The sequence below is a fragment of the Trachurus japonicus genome, chromosome 6, assembly GCF_045865225.1.
Source record: "Trachurus japonicus isolate A0001 chromosome 6, Traja_1.0".
Lineage (NCBI taxonomy): Eukaryota > Metazoa > Chordata > Actinopteri > Carangiformes > Carangidae > Trachurus > Trachurus japonicus.
Genome location: NC_140912.1, coordinates 18,336,600 through 18,357,125, shown reverse-complemented (window position 1 = coordinate 18,357,125; position 20,526 = coordinate 18,336,600). Strand labels below are relative to the sequence as shown.

General features: G+C 42.0%; 2 protein-coding genes across 2 annotated transcripts in view; one reads left to right on the top strand and one right to left on the bottom strand.

The window, feature by feature from the left end:
* Positions 1-1,315: 1,315 nt before the first annotated feature.
* Positions 1,316-6,893, top strand: sspn (sarcospan (Kras oncogene-associated gene)). The gene is made up of 3 exons (XM_085779575.1): positions 1,316-1,650; positions 3,424-3,510; positions 5,158-6,893. Exons 1-3 carry the CDS (start codon positions 1,423-1,425, stop codon positions 5,515-5,517), a joined length of 675 nt encoding a protein of 224 aa, XP_085635701.1. The 5' UTR covers positions 1,316-1,422; the 3' UTR covers positions 5,518-6,893.
* A 3,043-nt stretch (positions 6,894-9,936) lies between these two features.
* itpr2 (inositol 1,4,5-trisphosphate receptor, type 2) overlaps positions 9,937-20,526 on the bottom strand; it is a 55,763-nt gene continuing 45,173 nt past the window's right edge. Inside the window, exons 52-57 of the mRNA XM_085779571.1 lie at positions 20,202-20,291; positions 18,915-19,036; positions 18,630-18,795; positions 18,379-18,539; positions 13,008-13,169; positions 9,937-11,401 (exon numbers count right to left, since the gene is read on the bottom strand). Of these exons, the coding sequence (XP_085635697.1) occupies positions 11,321-11,401; positions 13,008-13,169; positions 18,379-18,539; positions 18,630-18,795; positions 18,915-19,036; positions 20,202-20,291 (782 nt within the window). The 3' untranslated portion in view covers positions 9,937-11,320. The remainder of the gene's footprint in view (positions 11,402-13,007; positions 13,170-18,378; positions 18,540-18,629; positions 18,796-18,914; positions 19,037-20,201; positions 20,292-20,526) is intronic.

Here is a 20,526-nt window from a genome sequence, read left to right as displayed (position 1 = left end):
AGCTCGTGTTGCTGTAACAAGTGCGGCTGGATGAGTGACCGAACAGACACAGTTATAGGCTATCACTAAGCCAGAAAATGTAACATTACTTAGAAAGAACAAACTCCCAAATCAAAAAAACATGTATGGAAATCATAAGTGAACCCACACGGATCGCAAACATGAACCGACCTCTTTCTAACACCCAAGGCGTGTGTGTGTGTGTGTGTGTGTGTGTGTGTGTGTGTGTGTGTGTGTGTGTGTGTGTGTGTGTGTGTGTGTGTGTGTGTGTGTGTGTGTGTGTGTGTGCGTGCGTGCGTGCGCACGCGCACGTGTCTGTCAGTTTGTGTTGTTGTTGCCCGGAGCAGGGCAGGATAACCTACTCATACATCTCCAGTCGTTCAAAGCTGCGTTGTCAGTAACCATGGCACCGGCCCAGCTGTGTGCTCAAACACGTGCATCTCTGTTCTTTATTAATCTCAACATGGGCGCTGCTCTCCCACCTTCATCTCAGTGCCTTTAGTCTAATAATAAAATGATGATGATGATGATGATGATGTGACAATACAAATTGGAGTTTTGTGACTTTGTATTTAGATTTGTTTGATCTGCTTAAACAATTAATATCTCAGAAATTATCAGATTTCCTTTCCATACTTAAGTGCCAATCAATTTATCATGTGTTTACTATATTCATTAATTATTAATGTATAAGCACTGTCTGGACCTTTGCATCAAAACATGTCTTACTGCAAACTAGAGAGATGTCTCCAGGAACTTAATCTGATATTAAGCGACACCTGTTACCCTCATCTGAACATTAAAGTGTTCAAAAACATCCAATCTGAGCCTCTGTAATGCCCTCACATGCTTTATGATCACATTACTTCTTCCTGTATGTCATGTGACTGTTTCTGGCTGGCAGCATATGGCTCTCTTGTGTAACACAGTGCTGACAGAGAATGATCCAATCACTCCTGATCTCAAATGAAGTGTGACCTCCTCTGCGCTGGCTTTTCATTAACTCATACCTGCTGATTTACCCCTGCACTTTCCCTTTCTTGTCTTTAAAGTGACTACAAGTGAAAACTTCTGGTTGTCGTATGTTGGAATCCCCCCTTTGTACCTTCCTGCCCCCCCTCCCTCCCTTCTCGTCTCTTCCTTTCCTACACAGTATGCTGCCTGCTCTATATGTGGCACTGGAGCGGCCCGAGGAATCCAGTCCAAATGTTTTCCATATTAGTTCAGAGCCTTGTCTGTTTCCAAATAGCAACCAGGCTGGATTTATGGTTAGAGGAGGCCTCAACAGGGAGGGGAAGGGAAGGGAAGAGAAGAGGGGAGAGAGGCAACAGGCAGCAGGCAGACTGATCCGCCCCAAACATTGCAACAGAAAAAGTTTAGAGGACAGAGAGCGGGAAAAAGAGTGTGAAAACAAGAGGAGAAATGGGGCAGGGGCAGAAAGCTTCCTCAGACAAGAAGGAGGGCAAGAAGAGGAGAGATGAAAGCCCGGCGCCAGAAGACAACAATAAGTGCAGAGGCTGTCGCTTTCCTCTGCTCGTCGCTCTGCTCCAGCTGCTGTTGGGGGTGGCTGTCATAACCGTGGCCTTCCTCATGGCGGCCATCAGCCCCTCGCTCCTGACCAGGGAGACGCCACACTGGGCTGGGATCATTGTAAGCTCCATCCTTACGCTCTAACAACCTCTACATTCGCATGTTTGCATGGAACCTGATACTCCTGCATCACTTTTAGCTACATGTCCCTTGACGTGCCGTCCATCCTCACACTGCATGTAAACACTGGCCCTTAGCAACCTGTGTCAGCCAAACAGCCAGTGCAGGCATGGGAAATCATTGCTATTGTCATGTTCTGATAAAACTCCATCTGTTACATTCATCTGACTGCATACTCCTCAATCTCCAATCTGTCTCAGTCACAGGAGCCCACCTGCAGCCTTCTGTTGTTTTTGTTGCATGTCCAACAAATCCTTAACATCTGGGCAGAGGGAACAAGTCAGCCAATCACAGCATGCCATGCTCTGGCTTTGACCTTTGAACACCCAAGTAATACCTAAACCCCTTGTTGTTATTTGCTAATATGCTGTGTATACTCACACACCCCATCCTCCATCTGCCTCATTAGCACACACACATAAACACAACACACATCTCACCTACATCATCAAGTAGCTTCAAAATGACATTAACATTGTAGTTGAATATCTAGGAAGGGCAACATTTGTGTTTTCATAATGAAATTAAGATTGTTAAAAGCCTTAAATCTTTATTTACATGCATTTTCCCACTTAATAGGTGGGACACAGTGTTTGAGGGTCGCAGTTTAAGGTGATACCTTTTTAGGATCGTCAATGTGTCACTCGAAATGTTAGAGCTGGAATCAGTTCAAGCTGGTTCAAATTCATCTGTAAAATGACATTGGTTAAACTAACAGCTGAAGAGCAAGCACTGAAAGGAGTTCATCTGTAAAAGATGATGTAAGCTGACATATCTGTCCATGTCTAAGCCATGAAAGCAACTGAAACGTCTGATGCGTAAGCCCTGAAAGCAGCTGAAGTGTAAAGAGTTTAGGTTTCCTTTGAAGAGAAGGAGAGGCAACTTAGGCGAGTTTAAATAAACTTGAAAGCACCACAGAGAGTGGGTGAGTGTTTACAGATCAGATGTAACAGACTAAAAGCGACTCAAGGGTCAGTTAAAGTGTTGATAGAGTTAAGGTAAAGTTCATGAGAGCGTTAAACGGTTGTTTGCAGTTTCTTTTGATTTCAAGTGAACAATGATGAAGTGTCTGCTGATAGTGTTGAGAGAGAGAAAAAACAACACGGTGTTCCCGTTCTGTCCTATCTTAGCCTATCACAGATGCCATCTGCCCTCGAAAACATCCCTGGACACCAACATCCCGAGTTAGATGCTCACGAGATTCAGCCAAGTGAAAAACACTGAGGTCATCAAGAACTTTCCCGACAACCCTGAGCGCTTAAGAACCTGGGAAAAACATTTAAATAAGATGCTGAACGTTAGTCACAAGACTCCAATTGCGCCGAAGAGATAGAGTGTGAGTGTGTCTGTGAGCGAGAGAGAGAGGGAGAGAGAGAGAGGGAGAGAGTAATGTAATCAGATGACAGCTTACTGCTGAATCATGCAATATTAACTGACACCCCTGGAAACCTGGCCACAATAGATTTTCTAGAACAAGATCCTTGTTTCTACATTGTGTCCGAGAGCAAACATGCAAACTGCATATCACATAATACAGCAATAAGGTGCAGTATATTAATATTATATCTTGGGTGCATCAAGTCAGAAATGAATGGGTTGATGAGATTATTTGGGGCATTCAAAGGCTGTAAAAAGAGCATCATGCTGAGAAACGTCAGGATATGAGTTTAGATCACCAAATTATACAAAATGTTTTCTGGTGTGTTGTTGCAGCTGTGTTTAGTTTCCATCCTGGGCCTCATCCTGTACTGTGTCACCTACGTCCCTGATGAGAGGTCATCTATGCAGTTTTGTATCAAGGTGAGCCTACACACATCCTTACACACTTTCTGCAAAAATGAAAGGGAAGTATGAGATCATATGGCAGGTGTGGAGTCAAATGCGCCTCCTTGTTAATGCACAGCAGGACTTTTTGAAACACGATCTGATGTATCGGTATATTATTCTGCAGACAGAAACGACCTTTGCAGAGAATGTTTAACTCCCCAAATAATATAATTGTTACTCAGTTGTTCTTGAGGAACTGTAACTGTCAGTGGCATAGAGAGGAAGGCATTTAACTGCATTCCTGTTTAAAAGATCTCTGCAGGGATTCCTATGAGTGGATGAGTGCATTCATTAATGTGACTGCATCGTACAGCTTAATTAGCCATACAATATATGCAGTTGGAATTTCAAGGCAATTAAAATCAGTCCACCATTGTCTGCTGCTGAGAAACAGGTCCTCTGAAGCAGCATCCTCTTTTTTCCCCCTCTTCTCTTATATGCATACCAGGATCAAATATGTACATATAGTGTCTGAGAGCACTACAATAGCATTTTGCATAAAGAAGTTCAACTTAATTTGCAAATGATGTCTGCATGAAGGAATAATAATATATATATATATTAAAAAAGAAGCCTGCACACAATGATTACTGGGATCATTTTAGTATACAGAAACTCTTTGAAAAATATGAAATGCTTATAAAGATGGTGAATAGACCTTCCTTGCTTGAATATACATCTTGCACTGTATTTAAGCTCTGTAAGTTCAAATTTCACTAATATCTTATATCACAACCCTCAAAACAACTGTTGTTTCTTTAGTTTATCAGTGTTGTATCTGTGTGATAGTTATGGGCAGTTCATGTGTTCATTTAAATTCCCTTTGGTGGTGTGATTTCAGAAGGGGAGTGACCAGGGGATGGCACCACACAGACTGTAAACAAACGTGACTTTTGGGGCCTTTCAGCTTCTTCCTGCTTTGGTTTTTCCGCTCATTTCCATTTAGTAAAGGACATAATGCTCATCGAAGTACTTGTTGATGAACATACATCTCCCTGTAACCAATTATACTCCAGATTTCACAGCTGTTCCCAAATTAACATAAATGCCATTTCACATCAAGCACCGCTCATCACTTGCATAATTCCATAAGCAGCATACAACAGAGAGAGCAAAATACACCAGTGGATGAGGGCTCCTGTTATATAAGTGATGGATTAAGATGAAGGTTTAGTGTTATTGAGATTGTGCAATTGCATAAACAACACAAAGCTTCTGTCATATTTTACATCTGTATTTTTAGACGCTCTTGGTTGTCAAACATACTCACACAGGATGTGCGCTCAAGGTGGGAAGCAGCTGCAGCTGCAGGGCAGGTTTAACATGTGCTGTGTCTGCTCTGTGTTAAAAGCTGGGCTCCTACCATGAGGGTGAGACCTTACCCTGTGGTATTGTGGGTAATCTCTTTGAATTGAACTTGCCATAGGCCTTGAGCCAGCATGTCTGTTTCTAAGACACAGTTTTGGCACTCTGGGTTAATCATGAGACAACAGACTAAAGCAGCAGCCAGATTTGGAGGCTTAAAAAAACCTCAAAGGGTAGAAGATGCTGTTTTCCCCCCCAATCAAAGCTGTCAAGGTAAACCTGGCTGACCTCGCTCTTGTCTTCCGCCCGTCACAGCTCCTGTACTTCATCCTGTGCACAATCGGCATGGTCATATCAGTGCTGGTTATGGCATTCGCTGGACACCACTACACACAGGCCAGCAGCTTCAACTGTGAGCAGGAGGGAGAGAACTGCGTGTGCACACTGGATGAAGAGGACCCGATAGCCCGCGCCTTCACCTATGAGGGGGTCAGTGACTGTGAGGAGATCACCGGGACTCTCACGCTCTACTTCCTGATCCAGATCTTCTTGAACCTGGCCCAGGCGCTCGTCTGTGCCGTAGGTGCCTTCATCTTGTGGAAGCACAGATACCAAGTCTTTTTTGCCGGTCTTCAGATTGGCGCTCCCTCCACCCAACGCTGGCAGAAGGTTTAATGTGATGAAGACAGTGTTGATGGGATGACTCTGATCAGTCAAGTCAGGATTGAGGGCAATGCCAAACGTGTGATTATGCTCTGGCAGACAGGGACATTTTCCTGTGTGCCTCAGTGTGTTTTATCTGTTGTCAGTTTATATTTACCTTTCCTGGCACTATAATGTCCTTTTTGCACAAATTTTGTACTCAAAGTAACAATTACTTCCAGATGCTGTTGTAAAAAGATATCTGGTCTACCTTTGAAAATCTAAACCAATTATTTGTGTTGTATAAATTTGAAGCATTTTTTTTCTACTTTCTTGCATTTGCTCTCATGCCATGCAGCATTTTCCATGCAATATTTTTTTTTACACTCAACTCCAACACAACAACATACAATAATGCTAAAACTTCCATCGGTTTATGATTTTCAAACGTAAAATGATTCTGCCTGAGGTTTGTTGTTGGCAAAACTGTGTACACTTTAGTTTAAAGGTCAACTATTGATCAAACACAGCCACAGCTATAACTCAGATATATTTTTTTATTACTTTCATTTTATGTGTGATTTTCAACATTTAGGTGGATTCATTCCATGAATAGTTATAAGTTGGTGAAAAGTTTTAGTGTAGTTCTGTATATACTGCATAAAATCCTTGTTGAAAAACAACAGCAAAGTATTCTTTAAACTCTGCTAAAGTTTAGACAGTCCAGTTATACACAGTAAGAACCGATCCCAACAACAACATGTAACATGACCTGGGCAGGCGCTACACCCCGTGTGACTGGATCCAGGCTGAACTGGGCTGTGGCCTGAGAAGGTGGATGCCAGGCCAGTAGCCTGCATGACTCAAACAGCCTGTAGGAGTCAAACAACTGCAGCCACAAAGGGGGAGCAGGGCCGAGGAAAGGGGGACTCAGACAGGCAGCTGCATTGCAGTATGCAAATCATCTCAGTGTGTTTACAGCGTTTCAGTTGTTTTCTTTCAGACGGGACAGAGCAAACAGGGTGGGACAACCACAAGATTTTAGTCTTTTGTTTTTAAAATGCACAGTTTTATGCAGAGTTCAGCTTCTTTTGGTTCTTACTCTCATCTCAGGTGCCGAGAACAGTCGCATACAGTCTGTACACGCTGAGCAGGGAATGGCAAACGTGAGGCACTTTCTGTTGCCAATGTCTAGAGCATTACTAGTGTGCAGTGTTACATCTATTTCTTCTATGATGAAAAAGTTTGCTTATTTATATTAATATTGCTTATTTCTCACAGATGCCTTAAATGTGGTGTTTGATAAAGGAGCTTTTTATTTGAATGAAACAAAGACGCCAATATGTGCTTTTCAAAACTGTCAAAGTGTTTGTGGTTATAAATACAAATCTTTGTTTCGGTTGTATAAAGTTTCCTTTGTCTTGTTTTGTCACTGCATGAATAGTCAACGCATTAAGAGATGCCACTTATTTTCATAAGTATGAAGTGTAATAATTCATCATTATTATTAGTGAAGACAGCAAACTGTCAGAGCAGAGAGAGGATGAGCATGTTCAAGCCACAAGCATCTGTTAGCTGCACAGAGCACGATCACCCTGAACACAAGGCCAAGCATATCATTAAAATCTATTAGGAAAATACACAATATAACAATATGTGTCATCCATATTAACAACAAATACAAACTAAGGGCAGAATTCAAACTCCTATGGATCCTAATACCTGATGTCAGCAAGAGACAAAGTTATCTCTGTCTGTTGTGATTAACGGGGATCGGTGGCTGTTAATTCAGACTTAGTTAACTGTGACTGCTCACGGTGATGAACTGATAGGCGTCTTCAGGGATCACTCCCTCATGGAGGAGCATTTGGGAACATTAGCTTTGGGTCAAGTTTTAACAGAAACCTCATCACAAATGTTTGAGTGATGACGGAGCTCTCTTAGATAACAGTTAGCAGCAGACACGCATCAGGATATTAAAATAACTTATGCAGCACTGTGGGAGAGATTTATTAATTCTGTTTAATGAATCATTTCACAGCCTGTGTAAGCTGTGCTGTGTATACATACTGCAGCTACGTGTGATCAAGGGCAGGCCCTCGTGCAGTGTTTTTCCCTGTACTTGTTTAGGGTGATGATGTTGATGCGTCATGTGACTACAAAGGCTCAATCTCACAGCCAGACACAGGAAGTCACATGCCAGTCATCACGGGGGCATGTTTATTTATAAAAATGACAGTGAGGAGGGACCTTCCACCCTCCTACTCGCGCGGTAGCAACTTTCTGTTTGGTCATTTGACTTTTTATTACAACATTTAAAAAAGAAATACACACACACACACACACTGAACATCTGACCACTGATGCTGCTGTGGGTCTGTAGAGGAGACAGCAGAAGACAGTAGATCAATATGTGTATTGACATAAATCACAACAACATTCACTGCAACTTGAAAACAGGAGCAAACTCTCCTGTATTTTAATTAATCATCTATGTTCATTTAACATGTGTTTGTACCTTATACTCTGGTAAATACGCATCTTAGCTTAAATTGATAGTTTATATATGAATGTAAATTCATGTGAGATGTCATTTGGGTGTAAATCTTCCAGAGCATTAAAGTCAAAGTGGCTGACTCACTCAAACAGCTCCCAGCCACAGAGGTGTCTGGGACGTGTATTTATTGACCTTCTCTGGATGTTTTCTCACTCTCACTACTGAATACACACAGGCTAACGCACGTGACTCTCCACTGTGGCTTGCAAACAGATTCAAAAATCCAAATGTGTCTTAGGCTGTGCTCAAAAAGTAAATAACACACTGTGTAACTCACGTGTGTTTAAAAAAAAAAAAAAGGGTTCTGTGTATGGAGAGTTGGATGATATTATACTGCGATGATTTTCCTCAAGTCATTTGTAAAGTTTTCTGAGGACACCAGAGTTTGATGTTTTGTCTCCACGGTCATAACATAAATCTCAGCTGATAAAACGGTCTGTTTAGGAAGCAGTGCATGTTTGTTTGGTGTCACACTACAGCAAGAAGACTTTTGCCAGACAGTAATGATGGTCCTGGTATTATCCTCTCCGCTCCCTTTCCTCTCTACATTCCAGTAATGCTGCACTTTACCGTTCTTGTCTGCGCAGTGACAGCTGCTCACCATTATGGCGCTGCGTGAGCTAATTTTAATGGCTGTCACAGGCAGCAGGAGCAAATGCAGGCCTGCCAGCGTAAACAGCGAACCGAAGCCAAGAAGGATGGGTTTCTCTGTAGAGGGTAAATGACAGGACGGGATAAAAGACCAGTTGAGACCTTTCTGTGATTCGTTTATCATCTCAAATATGTTACACAGGCACAAACATACAGGCAATCAACCAGTCACAGCTATGAATTATCCACTTCCACCAATTGTGAAATAAATAAATAAAAAGTGTTAAATTATCAACAGTGTGGATAGATGTGCGGATGTCAGGCCTTGACTATCACTAGTGCTTCAATGCTATGGAGGAATTTTATTTCTTTATGGATAAACATGCTGCAATGTGAAGGAAGAGGGGAAAAAAGCCTTTTGAATAGACAGACACTCAATGACAGTAGTTTAAGATGCTCCTTCTTCACATCCACTATATCAGCAGTTCCCAACCTGTTTTTTTCTTGACTAACTCCACAGCCTTGTCAGATGAACTCAAGCAGCCTTTCATCAACACAACCCATCATGTCTGAAATGTGTTCAGTTGAAATGATTTCATTCTCTATTACATAAAGCTGATACTGTGCCTGAACAATTTCTTCACACAAGTGAACTGTCAATGTTTATGTTAATGTGGCAGAACCATGAACATTATTATCTATAATGACTTTGAAATAACTACTCAACCATCTATCATTTAATTTGGGCTATTTCTACACTACTTTCACTGACTGTCTAGACCTCTCTCCTTTCTCGCCAACTACTTTTCACACCCTCTCTCTCAACATGTAGCCTGCTGACTTAATATTTGAATGTATCTTTCTACTCGAATCATTATTCCCATTATTATTATTTCATTCTCATTTTAAAAGAGTATTAAACTTCATTAACAGCAGGCCTCTTGAAGAGGATTGATGTGAGAGCAGAGGTTAAATTCCGACTGATCTAATCTCTGTGCATCATATAAACTATTAATTAGCCAAAATGAAATGACTTAACGACCTACAGTAAAGCAGAGCAGTGATGACATGTACAATCATCTGTTAACTTCGGTTTTAATATGAGCCGACTACCCCACATCAGTTGAAATATGATGCTGTCTGAGTGAAGAAAGGTCTTCTCCGAGGTCCTGCGCTCCCATCATGGAGAAGGCACAAGTGTGAGTAAACAGCCACAGTGTGAGTGGGTGAGTGGGTCGGGGTGAAAGTGGGAGCGCATTCATTCATCCCCCAACAACAAGCAAGGACTCGGAGGCAAACTCTGCTTAAAAGCTTCTGACTCAAAGCACGCTGATGAGTCTTGTTACAAATTTATTACAACATCTGACCACATAAAATACATTTCTCTATACACTTTGTTTTAACAGAAAGTGTCACAGGACAGTTACGGACTAGTGCATGCACTCGTAATCTGCCGTCGGTTTTGTGCAAGTTTAAAAGACAAGTTGAGATTTAAGAATCGATTGCAGTCTGCGAGACGAGATGAGATGATTTAAAATAACTTTAAGAAACAGTAGAAGATGAAGATGATATGAGCAGATACAGTAAATATTACAGTATTAGCTGACATCTATGTGAGGATGCTCATAATGTAACACAACTGTAAGCTTATCTTCAGTCAGCACTATTTCATGTACCAATATAAGATTTAAGACTTAAAAGCATTTTCAAGTAAGTTTTGAACAGGTAATCATTATTATTATTCACATTTCTGTTACTCATATACCTTTTGTAGAAATCTATAAAAAGGCAACTGAAACGGTGCAGTGCATGCATGTTTAAACATAATGCAAACCTTTGAAAAATAATACCTCAAACTAATAAATGATCCCAGTTACAGGCTTTTGACTTTTTTTTTTCTTTTCACCCTTTTTCTTTTGATTTGTTTGTTTTTGAGAAAGTGCACGTTCAGTAATTGCAATTTACCTTTTTGTAAAATTTAACGAGTAAGGCAGCATGACTCCTTTTCCAAAGTACAAAAATAATACTCCAGTTTATGAACCGCACGTTTTCTTATAAATACCATCAGAAGTCTAAAAAAAAAAAAAAAAAAGGTTAAAGTGAGAATACTTGATATTAGTGCACACACTCTTCCCTTGGAGGCCAGTCAGAGATGCAAGTAACCCCCCCCCCCCCCCTCTCAGGTTCTCACAGCCAATCACTGAACTCTGTGCGGCGGCTCGGACGGCACCGAGACGGCTGAGGAGCCAAGGCCGAGACATGGCCGTGCACAGACTCGACAGTACCTCATCATTAACCTTGCCATAACATTTCCCTCCATCTCTGGCTGGCACACTAACACTACACTGGCTGATGTGTGCCATGTCTGGGCCAATCATTCACAGAGACGTGTTCCTCTGTAATACCGGAGTGTGTACAGACGCCGGCGGCCTATAAGGTGTGCTCCTAGTGGCCGAGCGAGCACGTAAGGCAACAGTTCGTATCCAATAAGGCAGTGTTAGTGTCATAGAACAGGCATTATGTGTGTCTTGCTGGCATCATCAGTAATTGTAGTATGTATGTATGTATGTATGTATGTATGTATGACTCTTTAAAGCTGGGGTTTGTGTGAATGCCTTCCTGTGTGGTTTCTATTGCAAGCCTGTGCTCCAGAAGCCCACCACGTTGCCCGGTGTAGACCCTGAGCCCTCAGTGGGCGGGGATGTGATGGTTGGGCTGAGGGGGGCCCAGGAACCCGAGCCTCTGCTTGTTCTTCCTCTGTTCTGTCATCTGTGGAGGACGCAGAGAGGAAAAAACACATCAGTCTGGAGTGGCTTTTAATCCTGCATGTAGCATACACATGATATACAGGCCTGTGTGTGTGTGTGTGTGCTTTTATTGCTCTTGTGGGCACTTTATTATGCAAAACCCTCTATATTTGGTCATAATTATTACAATCCAGAGGGGAATATTCATCTATTTAAACTTGGAGTACAGGTAAAGTGACTCTCTAAATCTCTTGTTTTTTCAAACACTGCAAACAATTGCCGGGATGGTTTTGTTGTAATTCTAAATGTCTAACTTTCAGCATTTTACTGAAGAATTATGAGTGAGGTAAATCCTTTCCACAGTTGTGTGCAAATTGATTTATTCAATGTTGTTATGACTGGAAACTAAAATGTCACTTGGAAACTTCATTAGAGGACACTGTCATGTGTGGGTGTGTTTTTGTGCAGAGCTATGACCTGCACGTTGGGTGTTGTGTAAGTGTGGGGAGGAAGCTTGTGATTTCGCATCATTACATTTGCAGTGCTTTCAGTGTTGACGTCAATAATGAAACCCACTGTTTCTTCTTGTAAACCAGAAAACTGTATAACCATAAAGGAAACTGAAGAACCCCAGAACCCACACAAATACAACAATACAATCTCAGCTGCGGTAGTGTAAAGTGCCGAGGTCAGCAGAGGTTGTAATGAGGGGAGGAGCTGGAGCCGGAGTTGAGCTCTGGTGTAAGACCTGCAGGCCTCCCCCCTTGTGACTGGAAAGCTGTGGTCGGACCTCACCTAGGTCTGCACAAACACACTCACCTCTTGTGGTTTGCGCTAAAAACTGTGCTTATCATAATGTCAGAGCAACATCTCAGCTAACCCCATGACTCCATATTAGTCAGTATAGTGAACTATCAACCTAGATTAGATTAATGATACAGGACTCAAACTATAGATTCAGAAATAAGGCTCTGGCGTCTCGCTCCAGGGCGCTTCAACAGCACACAAACTTGGCTGTTACAGGGGTTACATGCGGGGTCCCAGCCCCAGAAGCGAGATGTTACAGATTTGCTGCTGTGTGAGGTCGACAGTGGTTGTTGTTTTGTGTTCTGGAGTGTGATCCTCCCCCGGTAGGAGCTGTTTTCACACATCTGGCAGAAGAGGAACAAGGACAGGCCTGTGACTGGAATCACATGTGGGGGAGGCAGGTGATGAGAGTGATCAGTCACACTGCAGCAGCATAACTAGTCATCCAAACAGCCAGAGGCTCACTGGAGGCTCCGAGTCGAGCAGATCGCTGACGTGATAGTCACCTGTCATGCTGCGTTCAGGAACATCAGTGCTCTGGCAAAATCTATCTAGATTACTGCACTGAGTTTGGAAAAGGATAGTACAATGGGACTGCTGATGTAACCTCCTCCATGTGACCCCATGCCCTGTGGGTGTTTTTAGGTGAAAAGAGTCTCAAGGTCAGCACAGTCCACGTGCTGCAGTCGGCTCGGCAGCGTACAGCTAAGCAAGATGTGGCTTTGTTTTTCTTTTTTGCATTGAGTTAGGACTACCACAGCGCTCAGAAGCCACAGCTTTTCCCACCACAGCATGTAAAACGGCCCGAAGTGCCACTCTACCTGTTCCTTGAGCTCAGCCAGCTGGCCCGAAAGCTGAGCCACCAGAGTGACAGTGCTGTCCAGCTTCTCCTGCAGAGAGCGCATCTCATTCTGCTCGTTGTCTCCTTCGCTGCTCACCAGAGACATGGCTCTCATTCGGGGGAACCACTCCAAGTTCTTCTCCTGGGAGGAGAGAGGGAGAGATGAGGTGTGAGAGAAACAGCGAGAAAGGTGAGAGGGATAAAAGGCTGAAATAAAGCTGACTCAGTGGGTCAAAGACACGGCAGCAACAGCGTGTTGGCAGCCGAGAGTGACATGGAGGATTTGCATAGACATATACATGGAGCACTACAGTGTTGCAAGCAGGAGAGTAAACAGAGAGGTATTGGTAACCGGAGACAGGTGTGGAGGTTTAATATTAATCATTCCATCTGAATGGAAGCTGATCTCCATTTAACGCTTGGCTGTTGGGTTTTTAAGTAGCACTGCTGTCTCATGGATACTGTGGAAAGCAATTATACACCAAATGAACAGTAACTGCATTTCAGTTCTAACTCACTCCACAAGCACTGGTGATGTGGGGATGAGTCACTGTCGTCTATCAAGAATACAGCTGAGAGTATGGTGTGATTTATGCCTGCGCTTGAGCGTGCAAGCTCACATGCAATTCTGAGACATTTCGTTAACAGTTCGGCGGACGGAGCCGATCCTCTGCAATCACACCACAAGAAAACAACGAGCAAAAAACGAACATATACCGTTACGTAATGGACTTAAGTACATCTGTGTTTGTATATGTGTGGGTGTGTGCACTGTTGTTGTGCATGTGCATGGATATGTACATAGCAGACCACAGAGCGCGAGTGTGTGTTTTACAACACACGCTCTAAAAAGCGAGACAGGTTTCACAGAGACAGACATCAGCCATCAGCTAATCTTATGTAATATTCCTTTGCCAGTTCTTCCGATAAAAAAAATACTTTAAAAAGGTGCTGAGAGTGGGATTTGACTGGCACCACATTAAGTCCAGTGGGAGGAGTGAGGTATTCTCCCACCTACTCTTATATAAGAATAGACTGAAAGAGTAGAAAAACCTGATCAGAGTGTGAGACGCTGGGGACAGAGAAGAGGACATGAGGCGAGCGGAGTCTGAGGATGGAGAGGAACGTGGGGTGTGTGGGTTATTTGTTTTAGATTCTTCAATTAATGAGTTTATCACACTTTGCTAAGTGAGGTGCTAACGGCTGTGACACATCATGGGATTCCCGGAGCAATTTTATTACACTCTGTCTTTGAGAATCATGAGCAGAACAAAAAAAGTCAATAAAAAAAATTAAAAAATAAAAATGCTTTTATTGTGTATTCATTGGGGAAGTGGTAGAAAATAACTTGTTATTGTTACTGTTAGTTTTTGGTGTATTTGTACTGTGAAATTATATCAGTAAATCTTTTTACTTCATTAGGTACTCTCTTCTACTGGTGATATGATGTATTTAAAACCTCTTTACAATGAAAAAGCAACACTATAAGGGTTTTGTTGCCACTTACCACATTTGTAGTTATCATGCGTAACCAAGTGCGTGTAATATCTGCATCACAGACTCAGATTACTACACTTGTTTATTGTACTTTCTTTCAATATATTGACTACTTTCTCTTCCTAGAATATTCTTTCCACTGTGGACCACAGGAAGCAGTTAGACCGATTATGAGCACTAAGCTACACAGCATGAATCGAGTCTTTCTATACGAGCTTGCCTGAAAGTCTTGGACTAATTTGGGCCTCTGGCATCAAGGGGCTCTTAAAAAGAATAGTTTCCTTTCTCACAATTTCAAAAAACACAGCCAAGGCTTTATGAGCTCAAAGACAAACCTTCACCATCACTGAAAGTGTGGACAATCTGATGCATGTTTTACCGAGTCATCCATATCTGATGGATTAATTAACCTTAAGGATTCAACAAAGAGACCTAAGAGACGTTAATAAGGATGAATAAAATATCCTGTTGTGTGCACTGGCTCCTGTTGGTTGAGGCATCATCACTAATGTCATGACACGAAGCCAAACAGTGACTGGTCAGAATCTGAACTATCCCACCAATGTTGCTATTCATCAGGCTGTACAGTAGTCAACTGTGTGCTGAGCCGCACTGTCTGAATGACTCAAGCTTTAGTGTTGCTTCACTGATCCATTTGAACACCTCAATGAGCGTGAATTTACAGACATTCATGTGCTTCTCGCGCCGCTGTCGTCACCGTGCCGCTGCTTTGTTTCCAACACAAATACATTTTTATACTGCGCTCGAGCTGTGCAGAAAGCGACAACACAAACCACAAAAGTCAGGTCGGTCGGTGTGTGTTTTTTTTTAAACTGTGGGGAATACCCTCAGATGTCAGACACCACAGTCAGACTCTAGTAATTCATACTGTCTTAACAACTTCTACCACTACTATTATGTTAAGAATAATAACAATTAATAAACATTATATTTAGCCATCACTTTGGTGTTTGATTTTTTTGAAGCAACCCTGTGACAATATAATAATCCACTATGTGTGCTCTAAAACCTGCTGTAATTATCTACACTTATGCAATTTCTTCATGTCAATCTCCTCTAACACCTCTCTAGTAACACTGTGTCTATCCATTAGGTGATCAATGGATTCTCCCTTTTCTTTTATCAGTAACTTTAAATTCTCCTGAGTTGTTCATAAGGAGAAATACAAAGTTCGAAGACACACAATGAGCTGTCATTACTTTAAAGGCAGAATAATCATTACGGCAATTTATTATGACAGAGAAGGGTTTGTTAGGTGTAATGTTCTCATCAATAAAATTGTACAATGTTTATTTGAAAAAATCTCTGTGGCTGTATTTTTAGTTGAACTGTCTGTTATTAACCTCACGTGTATGTGAAAAATGGGATTCATACTAAAAGGAGTGGAGTTTAAGGCACAAATGCACAACACTGGTAAGCAACAACCTCAAAGATATAGAAAGTGAAGAGATACACGGACAAAACACTCACACAACAACACACACACCTACAAGTTCTTCTGTTACGCACTTTACACACACACCTTAGATCTACTCAGTGTAATAAAACAGTCTGACCTCTGTTGCTACTTCTGTTACAGTACAGACAACATGTCACATGTGTGTTCTCATGTCAATGAAGGGTTCATGATGTGACAGTAAGTCGGTTTCTGAGACACAGAGAGAGAGAGAGAGGAGAGAGAGAGAGAGAGAGAGAGAGGGAGAGAGAGGGAGAGAGAGAGAGAGAGAGAGAGAGAGAGAAAGAGAGAGAGGGAGAGAGAGAGGGAGAGAGAGAGGGACAGGAGAGCACGTGCCGTGCAGGGCTGAGCTATTAGCAGGCCACTTGAGATGGGTTATGTAACGGCGTTGTGGCTGCTGCAGTACCTGCTAGGCCTGTAGTCGCTGTCATAATTTTACACACAAACACCAGCGCACTGATTCTCATCCACATGCACAACACAGCGAGAGAACAGACAGTCAGTGTAACACGATCCTACTCTTTCGCCTGGCACCACATCACTCTATCCTACCCAACCAGATGCACTCATTAGTAGCGTCTGTGTCAGGGTGTATGTGTCTGTGTGTGTGTCTGTGTGTGTCCGTGTGTGTGTTTGAGGTCATCAAGTTTCACTTCTTTTCCGACAAGGGGAGGGGAGGGCAGAGTTTTAATCAGTTGAATTGTCGCCCTAAAACTGTAGTGCAGTAGTGCAGGAGATTAGAATAAAGATGAATCTTAAGAAGTGGAGCCCCAGACTGCAGAGTGACACCTAAACGCCAAGTCCGATCCCTCTCTAGTCCGCGCTGTGGAGAGGACGGATGGAGCAGACTGCTGCAGAGATCAACATCATGGATTCCTCTACTTTGTAATTCAGCTGTTTTTCCATTGCTGCCTCTGTCCTTGCACCTACGCCGTCTCATCCACACCAACTTACTGTGTGTGAAATGCATTGAAACGTACACCTTTTTTTCCCCCACAAACCTTGTACACAGAAGAAATAGTTTCTTTCCACATCTGGAGAGCCTTTGGGGTTTTTTGTTCTACAAGTTTATACTTCCCTAAAGTTGGCTGACTAACCAAAGACAGATCTGTTTAAGTATTTTTATTTTACACATCGATTTAAAATGCAAAGCAGCAAAGGATGAGATATTCTGACTTTAGTGACCCCTCTCCCCCACCTGCCTGGTGAACATGCTTTGTCATCTTATTCAAGACCACAAGCTGAAACACACTGGTCCAACAATAAAGCTATGAATAAAGCTACAAATGTTGTTGGCATTATGACTCTTTTTTTAGCCTGCTTCTCTTCTTGAAGTTGGAAGATCCCAGGACAACCCATTTAATCTTAATTTTAATATTGTACCATTTTATGAGACCTGCTTGGTACTACTTGAAGAAACAAAACAGACTTAAAAAGTTGTGTGAACTTGAGCATGTTACCCTGTGTGTGTGTGTGTGTGTGTGTGTGCTCTGCAGCATATTGGGAGGTGTTAATATAAATTCCTGACTCATCATTACCTCATCACACAGCAATACTTTGGCCTGGCATCAGAGAGCCGACCTGTTGGAAGACCCGCTGATGCATATTAATTCAATGTCTGTCACCTGTTTGTTATTCAAATTGGTCATTATAATGCGACCATTCTTATGCCCATCACGGCCGAATGTTAATCACAAAATGTGCCATTGTGCTCAGAGGCTTCATATGAATCCATTAACCTAACGGCAACACCTTTAGTTGCCCTTACATCCTTCAGCTTCTTGTCTGTGTGTCAGTGCAGCAAGTTGGTGCATTGATGATAATGGACCTGGATTGGGTTTAATTACTATTTAACCACACTGTGTCCCAGCAGGTTAGGAGCTCAACAAAGTGAAGACTACCTATGCACAGAGAGCCATCTCTCCCTCTCCTGCAGTGAGGGGGAAGGAGAATAAATTGGGATGCTTGGCACAGGCCTAGAGGCTCAGTCTCGTCTGCTTCTCTAGCATACTGTGCAAGTCTGCTCACTGAGGAAGGCTGCACAACTCCAACACTAAGACATCTGTATGCTGACTGCCATGACTTGCCAGCAAAATATGAATTAGGGTGTGAAATGAATGTGTTTGTTTGTCCATATGTTCCATATGGAATAATGAGCACAGTCCTTCAGGCTTGGGTGTGTTTATGTGCTTGTGCACCATCTTAAAAAACAGCTCGAATCTCAATTTCCTATACTGTTGTTGTAAACACTGCAAAAACAAAATAATAGTGCTTCACTGTAGCAACATTATTTTGCAGCTAGTTTAACTCAACTTTTTAGGTGATTAAACCTAAAGTGTTGTGTGTGTGTGTGTGTATGTATGTTTGCTCAACTGACCGCGATCATCTGGGCCACGTAGCTCTCGGGGCCGGTGTACTCGGTCGGATCCTTCACCCTCACCAGAACCAGGAAGTAAAGGTAGTGCCACATGTTGTGCTCGGATTTGATGTGCTCCTCGAAGGACACCGTCTTGTTGTCAAATTTGTCCCTCTCCAAGCCTGAAAAACATTAGCTCTTATTTAAAACACTGCCAAGGAGCTGCAGTTGTTTTACATACAGCGATGTGTGAACCACACGGCTGGACGCACCGCAGATGAAACAGGTGGTTTTCAGGATCTCCTCCTTCCGCTGTTTCTCACTCCTCAAGTCAGCGAAGGTGTCAATGATAACACCAAAGATGAGGTTCAGAACGATGATGATAACGACGAAGAAGAACAGAAGGTCGTAAACTACTCGAGCAGCAAACAGAGGCTCCTGGATGGAAAAATATAGAGAAACCACATCAGTACAAATATCTTTTATAAACAGTTTAGGCCAATTCAAAACTATCATAGGTGTCCACAGTAATTCATATGGTTAATATGGTTTCCTACCTCTTTGGAGGGTCTCCTGAGGATGTCTCCCACACCTCCTCCATTACGTAAACCCTGATTCAACACTGTGATTATACACATGAGCAGAGTGTCGCACACCCGCTCTATCCCATCATCTTCATCTATAACGAGACAAACACATAGAACAACATGCAAGTGTCAAGTGACAAACAATACAACAGGGAAGTAAGAGAAAATAACATCAGTGCATTATCATTACAGCTTCATATCTAAATTTATGTTACAGCAAATCGGCATCCACTAATGTCTTCTACCATTTATCGTTTTTCTGTAACACAAATTTAGATATGAAGCTGCCACTGTTGTCTAATCAATCCACTAACGACTTTATATCTAATTAGACAAAAATTACACAAAATTGGTCCAACACAAATTAATACACTGGACATGTGATCTTCTTATTTTTCTGAAAAGGCACTACTACACACACCACATTACTCTGATAGCAAAAGAATCAATTAGGTTTATATGACTCATAACCACACCTTTTGATTTCATTTTCCATGCCAATGATTTGAATTTAATTGAAATAAAATAAAGTTATTAAACTAAAACAGAGTGAAAGATTTTGAGAGAATATTTTAATGTTTTAATGTAAAAAGTTGATGTTCAGGAAAAACAAACATCTATTATTCAAACACAGTCACTCCGACCTAATTCATAAAGTGACCACCCAACTGACTTTTACAACTGATCATAAAATACTTTCATGGGAACAGCTGATAACAGTGTGACTGTAGATAAACGGATATTATGTTCATCTCCTTTGCCTCCACAAACATTCAAAAGAATCAATACGATAATAAAAAATGTGATATATTATTCACATCACAATGGAAATGTGCATGTGCAGTGTCGTAAATAGGAAATGGTATGCACAGCATGACTGCTGAGGACAAAGAGGAGTCGAAGGGTGTGGATGAGATCACGTGTGTGCCCCTATAGCGCAGGTGATCCATGGAGACGCAGGAGAACAAACAGGAGTGAGTCACCCCCTCTGCCTCATCAAGCGCTTTTTTTTGTGTGCATGCCTCAGTGTATATGTGTGAAACAGTGTACGGCATTGTGTGTTTAAGTGTGTGGTGTGTGCATGCGTGCGTGTGTGTGTGTGAGTAACCTTTCAGGAACTGAAACTACTACAGCAAGAAAGGTCACATTCACATCCACAGCCGGGAAAATCTTAAAACTTGTCCACTCAACAGTGATTTCAATAATAGGTAAGATGTAAAGCAAAATAAAAATAAATAAATAAAATAAAAGACTTACCAGGATCATCAGATCTGGGTGTTGAAAGAGGGCAGTTATCTTTCATACATGTTTCAGGAACTCCACTGTTACCCAGTAAATCTTTTTTTCCTACAGAGAAAATATCAGAATAGGTGGAAGATGATGATGTGTAACTGGTTAACGAAGAAAACACCAAGAGTTCACAGGTGAAATATGGTGATTAAATTGTGCTCTTGCATTAAAAAACTGTTTCCAAATAATTCTCCTAAGCAGCAAGAAAGATATAGACAGACATTATGTAAACTGAGGCGGCAGCTGCTGGGTGGGCGGTGAAGTGTTGCTGAAAAAACCTGAACAAATCATT